Source organism: Podarcis liolepis (assembly GCF_965112155.1).
Source record: "Podarcis liolepis genome assembly, chromosome: 8".
Taxonomy (NCBI): Eukaryota; Metazoa; Chordata; class Lepidosauria; order Squamata; family Lacertidae; genus Podarcis; species Podarcis liolepis.
Window position 1 is genome coordinate 71285094 of NC_139560.1, and position 24025 is coordinate 71309118.

Below are 24025 nucleotides of genomic sequence, written 5' to 3' on the forward strand. Positions count from 1 at the left end.
GCTGTTGAAGGACCGGAAAGAAATTTTCCTGCATTGGCAGGTTTTGTCTTCCCCATAGCAATTCGTCACAGCTTATGGCCTTGGGTGGAATCATTTAGTCTTCTCTTCCCTATAAAGGGGGGGGTGAAGCGTTGACTCACCCCCCTGCGGTGGTGATTCCAGGGTCCCCCCCTTAAAGGGGTGCTATATATGGGTGTCACTGGTCATACACTGAAAGGTTGTCAGTGAACTACCCTGCGTGCGGAGATATGGGCTTGGCTGCCTGCTACACTTCCCATATCCCTAAACCAAGGTCTTCCTACATTCGGAAGTTTAATAAAGTTGTGGCCTAATTTTAATTCTATGTAACATTGTCCTTATAATTCCTCAGGGTTGGGGCTGTTGCCGCCTGGTCATGCAATACAACCAAATATGAATTTTATACATACATCTTAAGCTTACATTGATCGAGTGAGATCCAATATAGCACAAGTGGCCTTCTTCTGAATCTGCAATGGGAATTCTTTATCCTCTCCTCCATACTGCAGCCCCATTGGTGAGAATTAGGTTCTACTTAGTTCCAAGTCAATGTGTTCTATCTATTATTGGAAAAAAATATCTGAGGACTATGCCATAGCACCACCCTCAGCTCTAACTATAGTCAGATTATGAGCTAAATGGGAGATATGGCAGAGAGCCTGTTTGAAGCTTAACCTCATTTGGATCTGGGAGTTTCCCTGATCTTTGCATTGCTCCAGTGCACAGGAGCTCAGGCTGTATTCTGTGGTCTAATTCCTCAGAAAGTGCATGATTCCCTAGAAAAGCAGTATCTGTTGGCTTTTGTTAGACTCCTTTGTTAGGAGTCTAACAAAAGCCAACAGATACTGCTTTTCTAGGGAATCGTGCACTTTCTGAGGAATTAGACCACAGAATACAGCCTGAGCTCCTGTGCAGTGTGCACAGGGAAACTGTGATGACCTGTGTTGAAAACAAATATGATTCTTTTCTTTAACGGAGAGCCAGAAAATAACTCTTGGAAAATATGGAAGCTGTGTGTGTGTGTGTGTGTGTGTGTGTGTGTGTGATGATTCTCAAAGCAAGCTCTCACACACCTCCTAGCAAATTCCAAATCAAGCTGATGGGACATACCTCTGGAGGTATGCTCCAATGACACCATCATTTTGTTGTTGTTAAGTTCTCTAAACAGAAAGAAATTTAGAAAAAAATAATGGGGAAAAGAATGCTCAAGAGACAGAAACAGGGAAAGGCATTGTGGGAAAGAGAAGGCTGTTTATGAAACAAAAATTGAAAGTGTTGCAGGGTGAGACGAAAGATTGGCATTCAGCCTAAAATGCTGAAGGTTCTTAGTCTATAACTGAACTTCTAAAAACTAAGAAGGATTAATTCTATTAAATCTGTAAAAGCATTGCACATCCTTCCTTTCCCCAACAGTTCATGCTTGGTATCACCATCAAAGGGGTGAGACAAGAACATTCATTTTTCTGTAAAGTAATGGTACATGACCAATTTTAGATAATGGAAGTCCCTTGCTTTTATCTTAATCCTCAGTTATTGTTATGTCTCAAATGGGCACCATTTAATTCTGACATCCTGTTGAAGCTGATCTGGATCTTATCCTCTGGATATATGTAATTGCTGTGTGTGCTCAATTGAAAAGACTTTTAGCAAAGTGCTTTGTAGCGTATTGTCTCCCTCTAGAATAGCAAATGTCTGGTTGAACAAAACCCTTAGCACAGAGCTAGGAATGACTAGGTTGGTGCTGTTTTTCAGACTAGAGATTTGTATTCTTGTAAATTGCAAATGCCAGTCAGTTTCCAGCCAAGAAGTGACAAGAAAGTGTAGGGCATGCAAGTGTGCATCAGTGTTTTGTCCTAGATTTCTGTCATAATTGAATGTTTCTTGCCATTGAACAATGGGCCTCTTCTGCTAAACTATTTTTGTGAAAATTGATTGAAGTGAGGCGAAATATAGAAACTGCACTGAGGTGTGCTAGAACTTTCTAGCTGATATGTAGATGTGGTTATGTAACCAAAGGGCTTTCAAGCAGAGGTGTACACCGACTGCAAGATATGGTGTAGACCCTGACAAGCCTGCCTCAATCTGAGGTACCCCATAGGCCAAAAAAGTTGGAAACTAACCAACTAGTTTGCAGCTGTGTTCGATGAGTCGCTGGGATGCTACAAGGGCCCACCAGTTGCACTGAGTCTCAACCCGGCTCTTCATTTCCATTTGCCCTGAAACCCAAGATTGATGCCAAGCCTCTTTCCTCTTTAGAAATGGAAGTGGTGTTTAAAAGTTATGCAATGAGACTTCCATGCTCATTCTACCATGCATAACTTGTGATTCACCTTGCCAGACTTGGATCACCAGCTTAATAATCATGCTGATTTTGCTGCTTGAGAGAGAATTTAAAAAGTGAATGAATGAATGAATGAATGAATGAATGAATGAATGAATCAATAGGGGAGGGGATTGCCAGTACATAACTAGTAGGCTGCATTTGGCTTAGTTGATCTCTGGGAGCTCAGGGCTACCATAGCGAAATGGAAAAATGGGTATACGGCAGCAGTGGGGAGCCTCCAGTCCATAGGTCTAAATTATGCCCATTCAGAGTCCTAATTAGGGACGCAGGTAAACCACAGAGCCTAGGACTTGCCGATCAGAAGGTCAGTGGTTTGAATCCCTGCGACAGGGTGAGCTCCCGTTGCTCAGTCCCTGCTCCTGCCCACCTAGCAGTTCGAAAGCATGTCAAAGTGCAAGTAGATAAATAGGTACCGCTCCGGCGGGAAGGTAAATGGTGTTTCGTGTACTGCTCTGGTTCTTCAGAAGCGGCTTAGTCATGCTGGCCACATGACCCGGAAGCTGTATATTGGCTCCCTCGGCCAATATAGCAAGATTAGGTCCACAACCCCAGAGTCAGTCACGACTGGACTTAATGGTCAGGGGTCCCTGTACCTTTACTAGAGTCCTAATTTGGCCTCTCAGGATCTTTTACTCAAGCCACCCCAACTTGTCCCACTCATATTTGATACCAGAGGTGGAATTGGTGAAGTTGCAGCTGCAAATGAACAACTGGGAACTTTAAAGTGCATTCCTGATTGTTCCTTGGCAAGCAGGACTTGTACTCAGTGCCTTTTAATTTGGCATAAAACAGAAGCTCTGCTGGGATTGGGTCCAATCAGGAGCATCCGATTGGACCTCACAATTGGAGCAGATACCTATTGAAAGCCGCGAGGGTGGTGCTGTGGGTTAAACCACAGAGCCTAGGGCTTGCCGATCAGGTCAGCAGTTCGAATCCCCGCAACGGGGTGAGCTCCCATTGCTCGGTCCCAGCTCCTGCCAACCTAGAAGTTTGAAAGCAGCTCAAAGTGCAAGTAGATAAATAGGTACCACTCTGGTGGGAAGGTAAACGGCGTTTCTGTGCGCTGCTCTGGTTCGCCAGAAGCAGCTTAGTCATGCTGGCCACATGACCCGGAAGCTGTACGCCGGCTCCCTTGGCCAATAAAGCGAGATGAGCGCCACAACCCCAGAGTCATCTGCGACTGGACCTAATGGTCAGGGGCCCCTTTACCTTTACCTATTGAAAGCAGGGTTTGAATACGCTGCCAATCAACTGTTTGGGTGGCTCCTGGAAAACCTCACTCATATTCTAGCGTGGTTTGATTTCAACCTGACCCACCTATGAAAATGGCTCACAGGTGGTGGAGGAGGTCAGGATCTGGCCTGCCAGATAGATCCAGTTCCCTACCCCTTGTATAAGAATACAAAAAGGAGCAAAGTCAAATAATGTATTGTGACCATGTTGCTGCAATACACCATATTAGCATACTTGCAGGCATTTGGGGATTTTGCTAAAAGGTCCCATCCATACCCCTCACACTGCCAGAGGGCATTACTTTTAATGGCATGAGTCGCAGGGGGCTGAGAACGGGTCTTGGCATGTAGATGATTTGTCTAGCACTATTCAGTTTTTAGCCTTAAATTAATGCACGCTAGCTTGCTGATATAAGCAATATAGAAGTTTTTTTTCTCAAGGCAAAAGGAGATGAGCTTCATTATAAATCTCTAACGCCATATGGAGTGACATCCTGTTGTACATGCTTTATGGAATTCTGCCAAGGCCCCATTCATTTCTTTAGCAGGCTTGTTAACTTTTAAGTTTAGAAATTACTCTGGTGATCAGATCCTTTGTCATGTCCTAATCCAAATAGGTTTCTTTTTTTCCTCCAGTGCTACATCTAATGCGGACAAAGGCAGACTGTCAAAAACTCATCTCTTTCCTCTGGCTGTGCCTGAAGCTTAGTTTTATATAGAACTCCACAGGAGTCTTGAAAATATTATGGTCTCACCCCCTTCCTTTTATCCATTTTCTCTCCTTTTAAAGAACACATTGAGCACCCTTGTATTTTTCATCAAGAGCTGATCACTTCCATGTTAGAATTCTCTTCTGTTCAGATTTTAAGTAGTCTCATATTTTGCTCATTCAAGCAAGTCTATTTCCCAAGCATTTCAACATAGGGATATGTGGGAATACCCCTCCCTGAGATTTCACTAGTCATGGATAGTCTTTCCCCACAAAATGCCTTCCAATGATTACCCAGGAAGCAATTTCTCCCATCTCCCATTGCCACAAAAACAAACTCTTCAAATTTCTTCTCAGATTTTGCTTGAGGGAAGAAAAACAAACCCATGGAGATTTTCTCTGAGAGGACCAGAACAGGTTATGAACTCAGGGCTTATTCACAAAGTGGGAAATAATGTTGTCCTGCTATATGTCAACTGGACCAGATGGTCAATCAACAACTTAGATTTCCCTCCCGCCCCCAATTCCAAAAAGCTCTTTAGTAATATAATAATAATAATAATAATAATAATAATAATAATAATAATAATAAAGAACCCCCAAATGTGTGAGGCATTGCCCCCAAAGTTGAGTCATTAATCACTGAGTAGGTGAAAAATATGTGTTTACTTAAAATATACCAGTACAGTGGTACCTCGGGTTAAGAACTTAATTCGTTCTGGAGGTCCATTCTTAACCTGAAACTGTTCTTAACCTGAGGTACCACTTTAGCTAATGGGGCCTCCCGCTGCTGCCGCGCTGCCGGAGCACGATTTCTGTTCTCATCCTGAAGTAAAGTTCTTAACCCGAGGTACTCTTTCTGGGTTAGCAGAGTCTGTAACCTGAAGCGTATGTAACCTGAGGTACCACTGTAAAATAATTGGACTCACTTCCAAATAAGTTTGCAAAAGACTGCAGCTGAGGTAGCGTTTTAGTCTAGGATTCCATGGTCAGTCAGCATTTTGACCTTGCTTAGGCTAGAGCTACATATGGGGCAGAATGTGGTGGTAGATTCAGACATACCATTCATGAGCCCACCCACCTCTCTCACACGCATACAAGCAGAAAATGTCACAATTCTACCAGAGAGAGAAAGCGAGAGGGAGATGCTCAACCCCAGACCCTATGCATTTGTATGCTGCACTGTTTTTCTGTTTTACAGGAATTTTAATACTGGGGAGAACAAGAAAAATGTGATCCCATGCTGGAACACTGAGTGAGTTCATCAATGTTATAATTTCAGTATTCCACCATGCCATATTGTTTCATATGCATATCAGACCTTACTCTCATTGCCAAAATGTTCTTTTATAACTAACTCTTTCATAATGGTCTCCCAAAACATATCTTCGGGAATTTTAAACTGCATCCCCCTGAAACAGCACACTAGCATTACTAATGATATGAACTTATTAACCCATTGGGGGGGGACCCATGTGATGTCTTTAAAGTCACAGTTGTTTTAATTAGTGCAACAGCATGAAGCATGGCTTGCATCCAAATGGCCATATGGTGTAGCACTTTGGGAGTCTTCTTGTTTGCCCAGAGGGTGCAAATGTGTTTATTGAAATTCCAAAATGTATTTACCACTGAAGAAGAAAAATAATCGACAATGCAGCTTCAATATGTAAGCTAGGCAGCGGAAATTATTGATAACTTAGGAGTGTCATGGCACACACAGCGGTATGTATTTTGAGGACATGTTTGCCTCCATGAACATGTTCTGTCTACTTTCATGCCCTTATTTATCTGTTTAAAACATTTATATGACAGCTGTCTACAAAAAGCATTTAAAGTGGTCTACAAGAAAGGAGTGAATGTGACTAATACAGTGGTACCTTGGGTTAAGAACTTAATTCATTCTGGAGGTCTGTTCTTAACCTGAAACTGTTCTTAACCTGAAGTACCACTTTAGCTAATGGGGCCTCCCACTGCCAGAGCACAATTTCGGTTCTCATCCTGAAGCAAAGTTCTTAACCTGAGGTACTATTTCTGGGTTAGCGGAGCCTGTAACCTGAAGCATCTGTAACCCGAGGTACCACTGTAACAGTAAAAAGTAGCAGAATGAATAAGGATGTACCAAAAATGAACAACTCACCCCCCCTCCACTTGTAGCTCCAGTATTTCATTTCCATCATGTTTAGAAGTGTGTTTATTCATTCAGGCTTTAGGAGAAATTGATACAGTATGCCAGATATGATATTCAGAATTAGTTGAGATAATTCTTGCTGCATAATCCGCTTTGTGGTGATTTGAATTTGCAGGGCATTTATTCTTATTTTATATAGGATTTTTTATGTATTGTATGTTAGCAATGAGCAGATGAAGTGCAATCTACCACTGTGAGGCCTTTTTTCCACTTGCCACTAGAGATGGAGGGTCCCATTAAAATCCAGTCCATCCCAGTCCTCAGAGGGGACAAACTAGGACTGTGGGTACATGACATTTTGCTCTAGAAACAATGGAAACTGAATGCTTGTTTTGTGGTCCCCACACAATCTAGATCCACTGCATATTTTCTGCCACTGACAAGCTCTTCTTGAGAAACTGGTATAGTTCCAAAAATAAAAGCTCAGTGCTGCTTGATTCTGCATTGTGTCCATTTGAAAGCAGATAAAAACAGGTGTCGGCATTCCTAGATACAGGGAAGAGTGGATCCATACCTGCCCAGTGGTGTTGTCTGCTTACAAATATGTCTGAAAACATGATATGAAGACTGACAACATTAACCCCGCCATGTAGGAATCCCTTGCAGATGACCACAGTTTCTAGACACAATCAGGTCATGTGTGCGCAGCAGTGACCAGAGGTGGTCTGGTCTGCTGAGAGGAGCACAGAAAGAAGAAACATCATGGTATACCTGCATCAACACAACTGGAAGAAGAAGAAGAAGAGTTTGGATTTGATATCCCGCCTTTCACTCCCCTTCAGGAGTCTCAAAGCGGCTAACAATCTCCTTTCCCTTCCTCCCCCACAACAAACACTCTGTGAGGTGAGTGGGGCTGAGAGACTTCACAGAAGTGTGACTGGCCCAAGGTCACCCAGCAGCTGCATGTGGAGGAGCGGAGACACGAACCCGGTTACCCAGATTACGTGACTACCGCTCTTAACCACTACACCACACTGGAAGCCTTCATCTGCCCCAGCTGCAACAAAACATGTCTCTTCCATTTCAGTCTCTGCAACCACAGCAGACACTGTAACTCTCCAATGATTCGACTTCATCCCCGAAGGCACACTCTTCCGAGACAGACGGATGCTAACCAGACTATAGTTTAGCAAGGATGCTGAGGATCTCGGTCCATGGGAACAGGCATCACGCTGCTGGGAGCTCTTTTCCAGAGCTGAAAGGCGGTATTGAAATACATTCTGAATAAATCAGCTTAAGCAAAGTAGAATTGCAACCATGCCCTGAGACATAATTATTGCTTGTTTTGCCTCCTGTGCAAACAAAAGATAAGAAGCCAGCCTGGCCTTTGCAGCAGTTTAAAAAATATGTGTGTTGGGGTGTGCTAATCTAGTAACTGTGAAAGCAGGTCAGAGCTGCAGTGCAGGAAATGGACGTTTGCTCAGCACTCTTGATTAATGAGTCAAGGAGTTGCAAGCAGGGACAGACATCAGGGAACAAGCATGGTCAGTAAATAGCCAAGGTATGGCCCAGCAGTCTCCTTATTGCGTATTTCAAGAAGTTACAGCCTAATTCCATGAGGCAAGTGTTTAGAACTAGGGCGAACATCCACTGTATCACTGTATCATCATAGCCTATGGCTTTATGCAGGCATTCAGATCCAAGATGCCGTGTCATTCATTGGGGACATTTTGCTGCCCCAAGCAGTTTTATGGCACTATGCTACAAATACACTCTCTTCCAACATAGTGAGAAAGCATATGTGATTGTATATGGCTGCATCACTCTAAGCCTGTATCTCTCATATCATAAGGTGCAGCCACTAGGGGAAACAAAACATTTTTGACTAGCTGGCCCTAGGATTTGAAGGTTAAGATGTTGATACTCATGATGTAGTACCTCTTTGTATTGTTTATTAGATGCTGCCACCGGCACCACTAAAAAGAGTGCTATCCCCAAGTTGACTGTTGACCAGTTCTGGGGGTCAGTAAACTAAGGACATCCACGTTTGACAGGATCACCATAGCAGTATCCCACAAAGGGCCTGAGGATAAAATAGGGAGAGAGATGACTGACATAAGCAACATCCTGAATTTGTATCAGCTACGAAGGAGCTGAGGCAACAATTTGATGTATGCTATTTTATTTGCCGATCAGAAGGTCGGTGGTTCGAATCCCCATGACAGGGTGAGCTCCCGTTGCTCGGTCCCTGCTCCTGCCAACCTAGCAGTTCGAAAGCACGTCAAAGTGCAAGTAGATAAATAGGTACCACTCCAATGGGAAGGCAAACGGCATTTCCGTGCGCTGCTCTGGTTTGCCAGAAGCAGCTTAGTCATGCCAGCCACATGACCCAGAAGCTGTACGCTGGCTCCCTCAGCCAATAAAGCGAGATGAGCACCACAACCCCAGACTTGGCCACGACTGGACCTAATGGTCAGGGGTCCCTTTACCCTTTACTATTTTATTTGGATAAATGCATTAATGAAAAATGTATTTTTTATTATAAGACTTTTATTGAAGTTCATGACAATACAACAAGATAATAACTACAAACCTTACAAACAACTAAGGGTAGGAGTCGTCTCCTAAAGGCCATTCTCAGCCCCTTCCACACACAAAAGATAGTCCCTCCCAGCTCTCAACTGGAATCCTTTCTCCTCCCAGCCTCTCACCCTGGGATACTGACATGGGGTTTGGATCTGATTTATTTATCCTGGCTTGGCTTAACTTTACACCAGCTTCTTGTGTATAGGATTGTCCTTCCTGTCTTGTTAAGTTCAAGCAGGCTTACTCGATCCTCTGGCTGAATTGCAGCAATAAATGTTCTCCACTCATTTCAAGACTGAACAACTAAAAAGGTCTGCATTGCAGGCACGGAAAAGCACCCTTCCCACCTTCCTCTTTTGTTTCCTCTCTGTTTTATTTTTAAACTCGGGAGCAATTTATCTATAAAAATATTGAAATGCTTTCCATCTAAAATACATATTCATAGCGCCAGAGTTTAATAAACTGCGACAGGCAGATTTTTATATTGCCATGAACAAAACAAGTGAATTTAATTAAAAATGAAGATGAAAGAGTGGGAATTGACATGAGCTTGTTTCATGCAGAGTGCCATAATAGATGCAAGAGCCACCAGAGATCAAGAAAGAGGAGGAAGGAGAGGAGTTTTGCTGGAGGGGATAGCTTTTCCCCCCTTCTTCCTAGAATTGTAGCAGGAGGGGGGATTAGGCCAGGACACGGGGGTGTAGATAAACCAAGCATAAAATAGGGTTATTTCATTTTAAAGGAACACTGGCTATGACAATCTGGAGACACCACCTGATTCTCCTTGCACATTTTGTCTGATAAAAGAGATTGGCTTCCTAGTCTAGCGAGAGAGCAAGCAGGTGAATGCATCCGGCTCCATCTCCGGCAGTGAAGAAGGCAGCAAAGATCCAAGCATCTGGGTCTGCAATTTGGAGATGTGCCCTTGGCTGTCAGTAAGCATGCCATATGATCAAACACATCTGCACCTGTGCAAACTGGCAAACGTGAGCCAATTTTGCATCCCTCACTGAATAAAAACCTGAACCGTCTCATTTAGAGCAAAAATATGGAAGCCTTTTTTTCTCCCCCCTCTTTGTCTTTTGGTACATATTTTCAGCTAGAAGTTTTTACAACTTCAGAAATAGTTCATAAGAGCAACCTCAACTCCATGTGTGTTCACCTAAAAGAAAGTCCTGTTGTGCCCAATGGGGTTTACTCGCAGGTTAGCCAAAGGGTTTATGGCCCAGAAATTGTATTAGGATTTGTGAGACAGTTTTATGGCTAGAACTAAACAGGTTGGTCCCTTTAAACTACCTAGGCAGGAGACTAGCTGCATTTAACTACATTGTTTAATTTTCTATAAACTGTTCTATATTTGGATGTGAAGGTAATTCAGACTATGTAATCCTCTGCATGTTTACTAAGAAGTCAGTACCATTTTACTTAGTGAGGTTTACTCCTAAATGTGCAGAGAGTTGCAGCTGGAGATATAGGAAGGCACTGATTTCCATTTTGACTTGTGTTTGTTGCATGCCAGTGTTGCCATTCTGCTGCAGTTCAGCTTCTGACAAAAACCATGTTAGCCCACCATGGTGGAATTTTATGTAACTAATTGCAGCATTAGTTATGTTATACACCATTCATTTTGGTGGGAAAAGTTTCCATGCACAGGAAACACAATGCAATGGAAAAGTCATCAATTACTTGTTTGTGGACTGAAAACAACAAGCACAGTGGATATTGATCATATTCACTGGATTGGTTTCCATTCCAAAGGCTTAACTAATAATAATAATAATAATAATAATAATAATAATAATAATAATAATAATTTATTATTATTTATACCCCACCCATATGGCTGCGTTTCCCCAGCCACTCTGGGCGGCTTCCAACAAAACATTAAAATACAATAACCTATTAAACATTAAAAGCTTCCCTAAACAGGGCTGCCTTCAGGCGTCTTCTAAAAGTTTGGTAGTTATTTTTCTCTTTGACATCTGGTGGGAGGGCATCCCACAGGGTGGGTGCCACTACCGAGAAGGAGCACGCTTCCCCTGGATGCAATCTCACTTACACTCTGGGTTTAAGAAAACAAGAAGGCTTATATTTATTATCAGAAATACACAATGTTTGGAAAGATGCTTTGGCTTATCTGGCTATGGTGGAGATGAAATGAGCCAGGCTTGCTTTTGCATCTCAAGAGAAGAGAGGTCCAAAATATGTCTGCACTCAAGAGGAAGACTTGAGGGAGGGAAGGAGGCCAGTAACCCTAAAAGTAGCAGTCTAACACTGAAAGAAGATCAACACAGATCACATAGGCTGAGTTGCACCCTGACACTTCCAAGATAGACATGGGTCAAATAAGCAAACACCAGCAATTTCTGCTCCCCTTACCATTTCCTTCATAATTTCCCAACATTCCTAGTTGCAGTATAAGAATGCAGCCTTAAATACACGTATTAGGAGGTAGGTTCAATAGAACACAATAGGAGTTCCTTCTCACTAAATGTGCATAGGATTGAGTTGCAAATTTGGAAAAGTTATTTTTCATTTACTCTGCACACTGGTTGGTGAATTGACCAGTGTAGCAGGAACCCCCCACCCCAATCATTCTGTTTGCACAAACTTAACACACACTCACACACTACATACGCCACATTTCTGTTATAAATTCATAGAAAATCAACCACACATCGGATTTGCACTGTTCCATTTTATTTTACTCCATGTGACAAGGACTATCAAAGGGGGGGGGTGGCTTGGTTCTGGTCAGCCATAATCCCTTCAGCATACCAGCACATCCACAGGAGCCCTGCCCAGTTGCTATGTCAGCCCTGATAATCCCAGACAGAAGACAATCAAAAAGACAAAGAACTTGCATATGGGAGTGGATTCAGCACAGACTGAAACAAAGGACAATAATCAGATTTTCCCTCTGGGGGCAGGAAACTGCAAACTCCCCTTTGTCACCTGGAAAGTACTCATGGGGAGGGGGAAAGGAGGAACCAGCCAGGTGACAGGACACTCAGGTTACCACCACAACTCCTCCCTCAACCCCTCCTTTCTGTAATGTATGCATGATGCCAACCCCTCCTTTCTGTAATGTATGCATGTTGTTTCTGGGGGTGGGCTTGACCTAGAGGAGGGGAATTTCAAAAGTTTTTATAAGGTCTTGCACACCATCTTTCTGGGTCTTTCCTCTCACCTGCAAGTGAGGGGAGCACCCTGTCGCGACAGTCTTTCTTCAATAAAGACCAAGCCTACAGGCTGCTGATTTGCTTCAATTTACTCTGGTTGGTGTCTTTACTTTTTGTCCAAGGGAGCCCTCAGATTTTTCCGTTAACACCAGCAATGGTCAATAAGTAGTGTTTGCCAGAAATCATTGCACCCCACCCTGGGTTTTCCAAGAATATTCTATGAAGTGTTGAGGAAGTGTTTGCCAGGACTGATATTTCTTTTATTTTCATTCCAATGGGAAAACAAATCACCCTACTCCTGTGAAGCAGCTAGCGCCTTCTAGGAACTGCTGGTAGACCACTGTGTCTCCACTATTTTTCAGAGAGCTGTGATAATATGAGATAAAATGATATTGTCTTCATTGCCAGAGCAATAACGCTAGGCAAACAGTTTGCTATTCTCTTTTTCATTTCTTACTGTTCTGCAGTTAAAGACCAGTACGTAGTGACAGTAACCCAAGGCGGAGTTAAGGGTCATTAACACGAGCAAATCAAAGGGATTACCATTATCACAGCAGCACATCAAGAAGATTATGACTGTTATAAACGGGGGCTCAGGGCTTGTTTTGTTTTAATACACAATTCTTAAAGAGACAGCCTTATCTGGAAGAGTCAGCTCACCCTCCTTGTCTCAACATTTTGAGTCCAATGAAATTGAAATGTTTGGTGTTACAACAGAAACAAAAACACAGTGGTTCTCGGAACACTGCCAGCTCCTTGATGTGACTCAGGGAATTTCATGTGCTTGCTTACATCCTAAGGGTATTGTGCGAACCACACACACTCTCAAAAAGGATTGAAGTGATTAAGGAGCTTTTTGGAATCCAAGCCTTATGCGACATACAGAAATAGGACCTAAACCCTGCTGAGCTTGAACCCTTAAGGCAAAATGCTTAATGAGCAACAAAAGGAGAGAATCATCCAGGCATTGCAGTTCTGTCTAGTTTGTAATGTGCTTATAACTTTCACACATTCTAGAATACAGAGACCTATGAATGGGCTGTGCAACACAACATTTCTGTATGGAAAGCTGTTTGCATGGAAAGGCGGAGTCCCCCCAACTCCAGGTGACCCCCAAGCAGAATAATGACTGAAGACAATGTGTTGGCCACAACTTTATTAAGTTTCAGATGTAGGGAGACATTGGCTCAGGCATTGGGCATTTATTATTCCCAGTCCTCAGCTGGATCTCATGTACCAGGCTAACCAACTGATATGTTCTCAGGACTGATACACTCCTAGGGTTACATAAACCAGGCCTAGTATTTATGTCAGTGGCTTTGATTTGTTGGTGGCTTTTATATGTCAGTGGCCTTCTCATAATGTATGGATTTCTGCCAGGTAAATGACTAATTAATATATGACGAGCCATAATAGATAGCTCTAGGACTAGCAGAAATTCCATACAGCAGGTGTCATCAGAGGATCCCTGTGGAAGCTTATCGAGAAGGTCACAATTCCCACAAAGTCTGGGTGAAAGGATTCTCTTATGGGATAATAGGAGCGGGAAAGAATTAACCACTTAAAGGGACCACAAGATTTCTAGGCATTATGTGGATATGAGAGGTGCAATTTGTGGGCACCACAGTGGTCTTCTGTAATATGGCAATACAGCACGCTCTGTTCTCCCTGGGGTCCTTTTGGTTTCTCCCCAGCCATAGAGCTTCTTTCTGGAAGGTTTCCTTTTTTTAAGGAAGGGTATTTGTGCAAACCTTGGGATTCTTCCAAATCTGTTGATTGGTGCTTATACACAAGGATAAGCACTTGAGTATGAATTCACTATTAATATTCATTATACCAATGGAGCCCAGCAAAAAAATGTTGTGGTGTATTCCTGTTGTGTGTGTTTCTTGACTCTGTGGCTAGATCAGGGGTAGTCAGCTTTTTATACCTACCGTCCACTAATGCATCTTTCTTGATGGTAAAATTTCCTTACCTCCCATCAGTGCTTGATGGAACGAGGATTCAGCTTGTGCCATAGAACACCCTACTGCCCAGCTAGAATCCTGAAACTCTCACTAGTGGGTGGTAGGGACCAGGCTGACAACCCCTGGGCTAGAGGGCTGGAAAAATTGAAAGTTACAAGCTACTCTCTCGGCTTCAGCCCTATCCCTAACTGGCAATTTTGACAAACAGGGTTCTTTTTCAATCAATCTGTGCCTGATTTGCAATATTAATTATGAACTACACTGCAAGGCTATCATAAGCCATCTTGCTGAGCCACAGCCCCTTCTATCCTGCTACAAAGGAATAGAGAACGGTATCTATTTGACAATTTGTATAAGCAGAGATACTTTTAAAAGTTTTCACATTAAATAAGAACTGAGTTTAAAAGAGCTGAAACTCTTCTATTTGCTGCAGGCGTTCAGTTTTTGCAGAGTGAGCTGGAGGTGGACTCAGTTTTGCCTAATGGCTTTGTTAAAAATATTGGATTTATTCATGGAGTTCCCCCACCCCCACACACCCTTTTTTAAATATTTCTACAAATATGAAAAAGCCAGCTGATATCCCACGCTTGTATGTAGGTCGGTACTACATTAGGACCTACATTTCGAGAATGAGATCTTTATTGGCATATGGACTAGGTTGCAGAATACACATATAAAAAATAATAATAAGAGTAATTGTTTGAGTAATTGCTTAGCAAACTTTGGTTATGAAAGAACAGCATATGTATTCCAGGTGGAGTGATCAGCAGCAATAAAGGTGCTATTGTCATACCACAATGGTTACAATAGTTCAAGGATGCTGGCAAGGATGGTAATGGAAAACAAAGAGCAGTGGAAGGGAAAGAACAAAATGATGTTTTTGTAGCTGTCATAATCCAGGGTAAACCATGTGGGTTTGTTTTTCTTTCTTACAGGAATCATTTTATATAGCTAAGTGTTTTTAACTTAAGCTAGTTGCTCTATTTATTGTGGGAAAGGAAGGCAACATTGCTCCATCAATTGCTTCATTCTCACTTTTGTCATAGAACTGCCTGTGTCTGAGTGGTATCATTTCAGACTGCAAGTGAGAACCATCACTGAATAGTCTTCATTCAAAAAGAAAAAAAACTCCCTCCACATAAGAAACCCCTAGATTTGGGGAAGAAAGGTTTTATCCTAGCATCTTCCTCAATATGCTTTGTTGTGGAGTGCGGGGAGAACATTCAGTAATGGGAGCTTCCTCCCTACATTGCACAAATTGGTACAGCTGCCATCTCAGTGAAAACTAGGCCATGGTAGCCAACATGATGCCCTGCATTTACCATCATCTCTGAGCACTGGCAATGCTGCTATCAAGTGGATGCTGTACTACAGTGGTGTAGAACCAGGAGTGCTGACTTGTGCCCCAGGTTATAAGTGCCGAATGGCACCTGTGATATAACGCGATGTCATGATGTCACATTGCATTGGCAGCACTGCAGCTCTCCCGAGGCCTCGTGGGGTCTCAGAGGTCACATCCGACACTTTGCACGACCTTGATGCGACTTCCGGTTTCTACTGGAAGTCGTGTTCTGAGGTTTCACATGGCCTCGGATGGTGTCTGGGAGGTTGTGTTGGGGTTCTGACGTGACTTCCGATAGAAACCAGAAGTCGCGTTGGAGCCAGCACCCACACAAAAAATTGTGGGTGCCCTGGCACCCAGAGCCTCCCGGAGCTGGTGTCTGTGTAGAACTTCAGCCAAAATGCAGTCCTCCAGGCCTGTATGACTCTTGAGATGTTTTCTATGCCACACACCTTTCTTAGTCCACACCCTACTTGAGCACTTTTGTCTGGCTGGAATGTAACCTACTGTACAAACAAAAATAACACATCTTACTTGCCTAGATGAATGACTTGTACTCGACTTGTACTCGACTTGTAGGTGCACAGAAAGCTTTTACTTTTGTGTGACTGGAATGTTACCTACTGTACAAAAGTGAGAGTCACATCAGTTATCCCACCCACTTATATCTCTGGCCCTACCTGTTATGGGCATGTGGTCCCTGGAAGGTTCTTAATGAGGGGATGTGGTCCATGGGATGAAAGGGGTTCTGCAGTCTGGTTGTGGCATTCAGTTTAGGCTTCCGTACAGCAAGTCTACTTTACAGTACAAAAGACAGTGCTAATATTAATATCATTACAAACTGAACTGTTGAGAAATCCTTGTGCTGAAATGTTACAATCAGTTTTTATAAAGGGGTTTCGAGCTTTCCCACTTTTGCTTGTTTGTTTGTTTGAGTTCCACATTTTTTCTTTTCTTTTGGCCACTGTGTTCTGAAAATCACATCACATGTACTTAAATGCTCCATGATGGTGTTCCTCAATATCAGTGAAGGTGTTTAATTCTCCTTTTCCTTAAGCTTCCAAAAGGTTTCTTTTTGAGAATTACTTTGAGATACACACACACACACACACACACACACACACACACACACACCTTTGGGGAAAACAACAGACATGATGTCCTGGCATCAGGGGACATAAAAATAGAACTAAGATATACTTCTGCAATCATTTAATGTGGCTCATAAGAAGGTGAAGCTCTCCTTATGTCTAGCAGATATCAAAGTAAACTTGGATGGAGCACATTTTTCAGCAGTAGACAAATGAAAGATGTTTTCCAACAGAGATGAGCTCCATGTATCATTATGACTCACAAATTCTCTGGTTTCCTCAAAAGAACGGATAAGTGCAGAGACTTCTCAAAAGGCTCCCTTAGGAGGGCTTGTGAGCCTATGCTGTTTAAACAGTGTGCCGCTGAAATATATACCTATGGAAACAAAGCAATGCCCCTTTGCTCATTTACCTATTTCTCCATGGTCCCAAATGCATATACAATATAACAGGATACCAACCGCAGCTGTGCATTATGTAAAACACAGTCAGGGACTATAGGGAGGGGAAATGTAATCGAAAGCAAATTGTAAATACATCATTCCAAGGACAAAAGGACTGCACAACCTGAGACAGAACACAATGCATTCTGCTAACTGGAAATGGTGGTCCAACAGAGGCTCCATAAACTTACTGGATTTTGCTGCCCACCTAGAATGTGGGTTTGTTAAGCATTTGACAGGCCACAATAGATGGGTAGCATTGTAGCTAGGACTTTAGAGAGCCAGTGTGATGTAGTGGTTAAGAGTGGTAGACTCGTAATCTGGTGAACCAGGTTCGCATCTCCGCTCCTCCACATGCAGCTGCTGGGTGACCTTGGACTAGTCACACTTCTTTGAAGTCTCTCAGCCCCACTCACCTCACAGAGTGTTTGTTGTGGGGGAGGAAGGGAAAGGAGAATGTTAGCCGCTTTGAGACTCCTTCGGGTAGTGATAAATCAGGATATCAAATCCAAACTCTTCTTCTTCTTTGGAGGGGTGCTGTTGGTAGGAAGTAGACTAAGTTAGGTGAACTGCCCCCATTCCAGTTTGCCATGTCCTCCACACAGTCACTATAGGCATGCTTGAAATAGGAGGTGGTCTGATGTGGACAAAGCTCAATTTGGTTGGAATATGGAGGCTGGGTGCAAAAATTGGAGAAAAGTGAGGCACTCCTGGAGAGTGCAGCTAGCTCTCACTCCAGATTGGACCATTAGGACCTGTCTGTCATTGTCCACTCCTCCCCTGGGCAATATTTCTGAGTCTTCTTTTTTAGGTGAGCCCAGGGTGTGGCAAAGATTCCCCCCTTAAGTTTGGAGCAGAATTTTCCCATCATGTCTTATCTGTGTTTCCTTCTCTGGACCATAATTTCACATGTTTTCTTCAAGTATCAAACCAGATTCCCTATCCATGGGCTTGAGACCTGCCAAATCAATGATATTAAAATGACTTCTGAAAGAGACACGGACTTAAGTCTTTGTTTTAATTATATAAGCAGTGGTTTTCGTGATACAGAAGATGCCCCCCCCCCCGCATTGTCATGTCCTCCCTGCAGACATTACAGATGTGCATGAAGCAATGGAACAAGTGGTGGTCTGATATCAGGAGTCCCAGTTTCCGATTTGATAACACAGCAAGCATGGTTAATTAAAAAGGAAGATTTATTGCAAAAACAAACAGAGTTATCCAGACGGCTCTAACATGCCACTAGTCTCATCAACTGTTTCCTGCAAGACCAGAAGCAGCTGAACTTTTTCCTCCGACGTGTTTTGCCCTGCCTCCTATCCTGTAACCCTCCCATTCGCCAAGACCTGGGACTGAAAGGGTCAGCTCCCACCTCTTCCTCATTCTCTGAGGGACTGTCTCTTTGCTCTTTCCCACCTGATGAACTGCTTCCTTCTCTATTCGCCCTCATTCTCTTCTCAACTGGCATTCCTAAGGGACTGGGAGTTGGCACTAAGCTATGCTCATCTTTCCTGGCAGTTAACCCTCTCTCTTCCTGGCTACTTCCATCACTGGGAGCTGGTTGCAACCCTTCCCTGGGGGCTGGCTCATTCATAACATCTGATGTGGGCAAAGGTCCACTAGGTTGGAAACACCAAATTCCACATATAAATCTCCCATCCTTAGCTTCCTACAACATCTGCTTTTTCTGTGATCAATTTAAATTACTAATACAGATATCAAGGAGTGTAGAGAGCTTGTAAGCTGCAATCTGCCAGAATTTTCAGCCAAGAGGGAAGGATGTAACGTAGTGGCGATATCAGAGCTCTTTTGTCTTTCCGCAATATTCCTCAGTTGCTTAGTATAAAGGAAGAATATCCAAAGGTGCTTGGGTAGAATTTGGTGCCTTTGTAAGATTGTATGGAACCCCCTGAGAAATTTTGCTATCAAAAAACCCTTCTGGCTTCCCTCAGAATTCCTCAGGTGTTTCATGGGAGGAGGAACCCAGACGCTCACTTTGAATTTAAATCTGGATGAAATTTCAGTGCTGACTTTAATGTTAATATTAACATTTAAAAACCCTTAGTGCAGGAATTAATTTGCAGGTGTGTGTTTTTGCAGCACAGACTCTATCTGAGAGTATCTGGGGAATTTAAGAATGAAGTGTTTCTTAGCCTAATTCTGAATTTGTCAGGGATACAAATCATATAATCCCCGTACCTTTCCAAGCACAATTCAAAGTGCTGGTGCTGACCTTAAAAGTCCTAAAGGGCTTCAGCCCTGTACACCTGAAGGAACATCTCTCTGCCCCCGCATCCCCATCGTTCAGCCCCAGATACTGAGGTTCAGCTCTGGGGTCCTTCTGGCAGTTCCCTCACTGTGAGAAGTGAAGCTACAGGGAACCAGGCAGAGGGGCTTCTCAGTAGTGGTGCCCGCCCTGTGAAACACCCTCCTATCAGATGTCAATGAAATAAGCAACTATCTAATTTCAAAAGACATCTGAAGGCAACCCTGTATCGGGAAATTTTTAAGGTCTAATGTTTTACAATCTTTTATGTGCTGTAAGCTGCCCAGATGGGCAGGGTATAAATAAAGTTCTTGTTGTTGTTCTTGTTGTTGTTTAGATAATTGTCCATGTAGTGCTAACACCATGCTCTTTTTATTTCTTACTGAGCAACTATTTAGAGTCAACATTAGCATCTTACATTTGTCTCCCCCCTAGCAATGCAAGTTATGAGAGGGCAACATTGTCTCAGGCAAGAGCTGCAACACAGTCTTATCCCATGGGCTCCAGGGCTTCTGATAGTGTCTTCATGGTGTGTACAGTGCAGCAGATCCTACATCCAGAGGATAAAAGGTAAAAAAAAAAAAAGGTAAAGGATCCCTGGACAGTTAAGTCCAGTCAAAGACATCTATGGGGTTGCGGTGCTCATCTCGCTTTCAGACCGAGGGAGCTGGCATTTATCTACAGACAGCTTTCTGGGTCATGACTAAACCGCTTCTGGCGCAACAGAACACAGTCTCAGAAACCAAAGTACACCGAAATGCTGTTTACCTTCCCGCCACAACAGTACCTATTTATCTGCTTGCACTGGTGTGCTTTTGAACTGCTAGGTTGGCTGAAGCTGGGACAGAAGAATGGGAGCTCACCCCCATCGCAGGGATTCGGACCACCAACCTTCTAATTGGCAAGCACAAGAGGCTCAGTGGTATAGACCACAGTGCCACCCACATCGCTACCCAGAGGATAATGCAAATGGGGGCCCTCCAGGAAATGAGTTCCATGACCTGTCAACAGCAAGACATAAAAACAAAGCCTCTTGAGAAGTCCTTGATAACCAGGAAGGTTCATGTGAACAAAAACCTCTGAGATTATCCTAAAGGTCAGCAATATAATTATACTTTTAGCAAGCAACAATTCTGTAAAGAGGTCTCTGCCATATTTCCAGTTTTTGAATTTCATTGCCGTAGACTCCTTGAGTGATTTCTCATATATCTTGCATTGGGTTCTGCCTCTAATATATACACATGACAAAGGGGACAATGACCCATTTTTTACTTTATTTAAACGAACTTATTCCTTGTTTCTGTTTTTGGGGAATCTAAAAGTTTACAGTTAACAAATAACTCCTTTATTTATATCAATGTCTCCAAACTGTCCAACATCCAATTATTATTATTATTATTGCTAACTGTAGATCATACAATGCCATTTCTCAAGAAATTATGTCCTCCTGTTGGGGGGCTTTTTGTTTTTAATTATCTACAGATAGATGAAATTAGTGTACTTAAAACATAGCTCAATCATTGAACAATGGGGCAATTTTCTATTGTACAAGGACAGTCTTCAAGATAGAAGAGGGGAAGGAGAAAATGATACCTTCTTCAATGTGTCTTTAATAAGCGTGATTCATGGACATGAATGAAAATAAAGACAATGATGCAAGACTCTTGGGACACCGAAGCATGCTGTTGAGAGGCACAAAGAAATTCCACAGAACTGAAGCATCACGTCCCTGACTCTTTTTAGTAATAATACTGCTCTGAAATACATTGTTGTTCAAGATGAGCTGAAACCACTCATGATTTAACTTTGTCAACATTTTCAGTAGTGCCAAAAAAATGACTCCTCCTCAAATGATGGTTTGGGAATCCTTGTAAAAACATTCATTTATTTGTTTGCACTGCCTTCACTGCACTCAGTTCCATTAACACAAATCTCATTCATTATTGGGACATTCTTGCATTTAAAGTATGATCTTGGGATGGCCAGATTGGCCTATGTGTCTTAATCACAACAACAACAACAACAACAACAACAACAACAACAACAAATAATTTGTACCCTGCCCATCTGACTGGGTTGCTTCAGCCACTCTGGGCAGAAATGGTACAGAAACATCATTTATGGTATAAAAATAATAGTACAGAGCCATTGTGAATATTCACAAATGTGTTGTTTGTATGTTGTGGCTATGGCATTTGGATATCTGAGCCAATTACAACTTCCAAGATACAATTCCAGCTCATCATGGTCTCAGCTGGGTGTTAGCCTTCCCCTCATTCACAGTGTTGTCTAATTTAGACCTGAAATTCTGCCAGAGGTGCATCCTGGATAGAAGAATCCATGGGTGATATTAGAAGGTTAGGGTTCATGGAAACTACATTTTCCACAATATCCTCCTGCTGAGAATGATGCAACATGATGATGCCTATCAGACAATACATCCAACAGTGCAAAATTAGAGTGGGTGATGCCTTGTTAGAGATACCAAAAGTTCTACACTAGAGCAACCTTATCTAGTCTGTGAACTAGAGGGCAAGTCAGTTAGATTCAGGAATAAGCAACATGATCCTAGCTGGCTGGCACAGAACTTTTCCTACCTGTGTGGACCAGCAGTTGGGTATTCAGAGGCATTCTGCAAAACACAATGATCACGAGCCATATTACAATTGCAGGAATGATGACAGCCCATGCAGATTAACACTTCAGCTACCTGCTGAGAGGATCAGCATGTGAACTGGACCACAATGATTTTGTCTCTTCATTTTCATGTGGAGAGCAGTTTACCTGAAATTGTCTAAAGATATTATGTCAGAGAAAGCCTTTCAAAACCAGCAGTTGCTCTGACATAGCAACTGCAGCCATTTTCACATGGGGATGATGAAAATGGCTCCCATCTAGAATAAATGGTGACAAGTCCCCTTATGAATACTTTAGCACATAGCTGTGTGAATATACCCTGAACCAAATGACTATGCAAGGGTGAAGAAGGCGTGTAGCTCCATGGTAGATCAACTGCTTTGTGTGCAGATTCTGTCCCTGGCATTTTCAGGTTGGGATGGAAGAAACCCATGTCTGAAATCCTGGAGAGTCATTTGTCAGTCAGTACAGAGTCTACTGCAGACAGTACTTAACTACGTGGACCAATGGTCTGACATGGTATAAGTTCTTCATAGGTTCCTGTATTCAAACATAACTGGACATAAAATATTGGTCCTTGTTAAAATGTTCCAGTCCTGCTTTCAGATATTTGGGTAAGTCTAATTTTAGAAGAAAATGTTTCTATCATTTTCTAAACAATTAAAATAAAATATTCTAGCTTCTCAGTTCACATTCTGCTTAATGTCCAAATATTCTTGCTTCTCAGTTCACATTCTGCTTAATGTCCAAGCCTTTTGATCTAGATCAACCTTCCAAAACCTGGTGCTCTTGAGGGATTCAACAATATCCAGCATACCTGTTCATTTGCCATGCTAGCTTGTGCTGATGGACACACTAGGACAAGATATCTGGAGGATACCAGATTTTGAAAGATTGATCTAGATTTACACACACACACACACACACACACACACACACATATATATATATATATATATATATATGTTTTGGTGTCTTCGGGTGTCTTCCCGTGTAAGAGTTGGGGTGTCTAGGCGACGTTTCGACGAGGTCTCACTCGTCATCTTCAGGCTGGTGCTTTCGGCTTCTTGTTACTGGAACAGAGCAGGATCTCAGTGTTTGAGTTCCTATAAATACTGTTGAGGGGGTGTGGTATATAGCCTCCAACGTTCTGGGCAGAGGGGAAGTTCCCAGGTTAGTGTGACACACTAACCTGGGAACTTCCCCTCTGCCCAGAACGTTGGAGGCTATATACCACACCCCCTCAACAGTATTTATAGGAACTCAAACACTGAGATCCTGCTCTGTTCCAGTAACAAGAAGCCGAAAGCACCAGCCTGAAGATGACGAGTGAGACCTCGTCGAAACGTCGCCTAGACACCCCAACTCTTACACGGGAAGACACCCGAAGACACCAAAACCTGCATTCCTGTACCCGTGAAAATCTACGAAAGCAAATATCTCACCTCTACGGGGAGGAAACCTTCCAGCTGACAAGAACCTACGAGAAACTAGAAATCCGAAGAGCCACCATCTTATGTGATCTCTTGTTCCTACGCAACTGCCGAGACAACAACTTAATTCCCACATGCTTCCAACTTAAATTCCACTCTAAAACCCCAGCTACCGAAAGGATCCTGAAACGAACTGAACTATCCCTAATCAGAAACGAAATACATAAGAAAAGATACCTACTAAACCAAACCAACAAAGATCTGCTCACTCTTCACCTCAAACTTTGTAACAAAATCCACCCTGCACTCTGGGACAAATGCAAACAACTAGCCGTCTGGAGAGCTGAAACTGAGACCTCACATAAGACAGACAGACACACCAACAAACTCCACAAACTAGAGAAACGCCAGAAGCCCAGCCACCCTCCACAACAACCCATGAAACAAACAGTACATAACATATCAGACAGGATCCTCACCCCAACTGAAACCAAAGTACTCTCCAAAGGTTTCAACTTTGCAGTCGCCCCGAGACGCATCCCCACGGAAAACATCATATGCGGAGTCGAAGCTAGCCTAACCAAAATCGACCCAGATGAAGCCAATAAAATCAGACTTGAAGTCACCAACATCCTCTGCTCCAGCAA

At 42.8% G+C, this 24025-nt stretch overlaps 1 protein-coding gene and 1 long non-coding RNA gene across 3 annotated transcripts in view; one reads left to right on the forward strand and one right to left on the reverse strand.

Annotated features, from left to right (window-relative positions):
* The window catches only part of LOC310714543, a 23770-nt gene extending 16423 nt beyond the window's left edge, over positions 1–7347 (reverse strand). The window contains exon 1 of the long non-coding RNA XR_014529886.1: positions 7218–7347. This is a non-coding gene — a long non-coding RNA (uncharacterized lncRNA). The remainder of the gene's footprint in view (positions 1–7217) is intronic.
* LOC310714364 (uncharacterized protein) overlaps positions 1–21148 on the forward strand; it is a 24348-nt gene extending 3200 nt beyond the window's left edge. The window contains exons 2-4 of one of the 2 annotated variants that reach the window (XM_083519795.1): positions 5505–5558; positions 19744–19878; positions 20861–21148. In XM_083519795.1, coding sequence (XP_083375921.1) covers positions 5505–5558; positions 19744–19878; positions 20861–20921 — 250 coding nt within the window. In that variant the 3' untranslated portion in view covers positions 20922–21148. The remainder of the gene's footprint in view (positions 1–5504; positions 5559–19743; positions 19879–20860) is intronic. The other variant, XM_083519794.1, reaches the window with a different exon arrangement.
* Positions 21149–24025: the final 2877 nt, after the last annotated feature.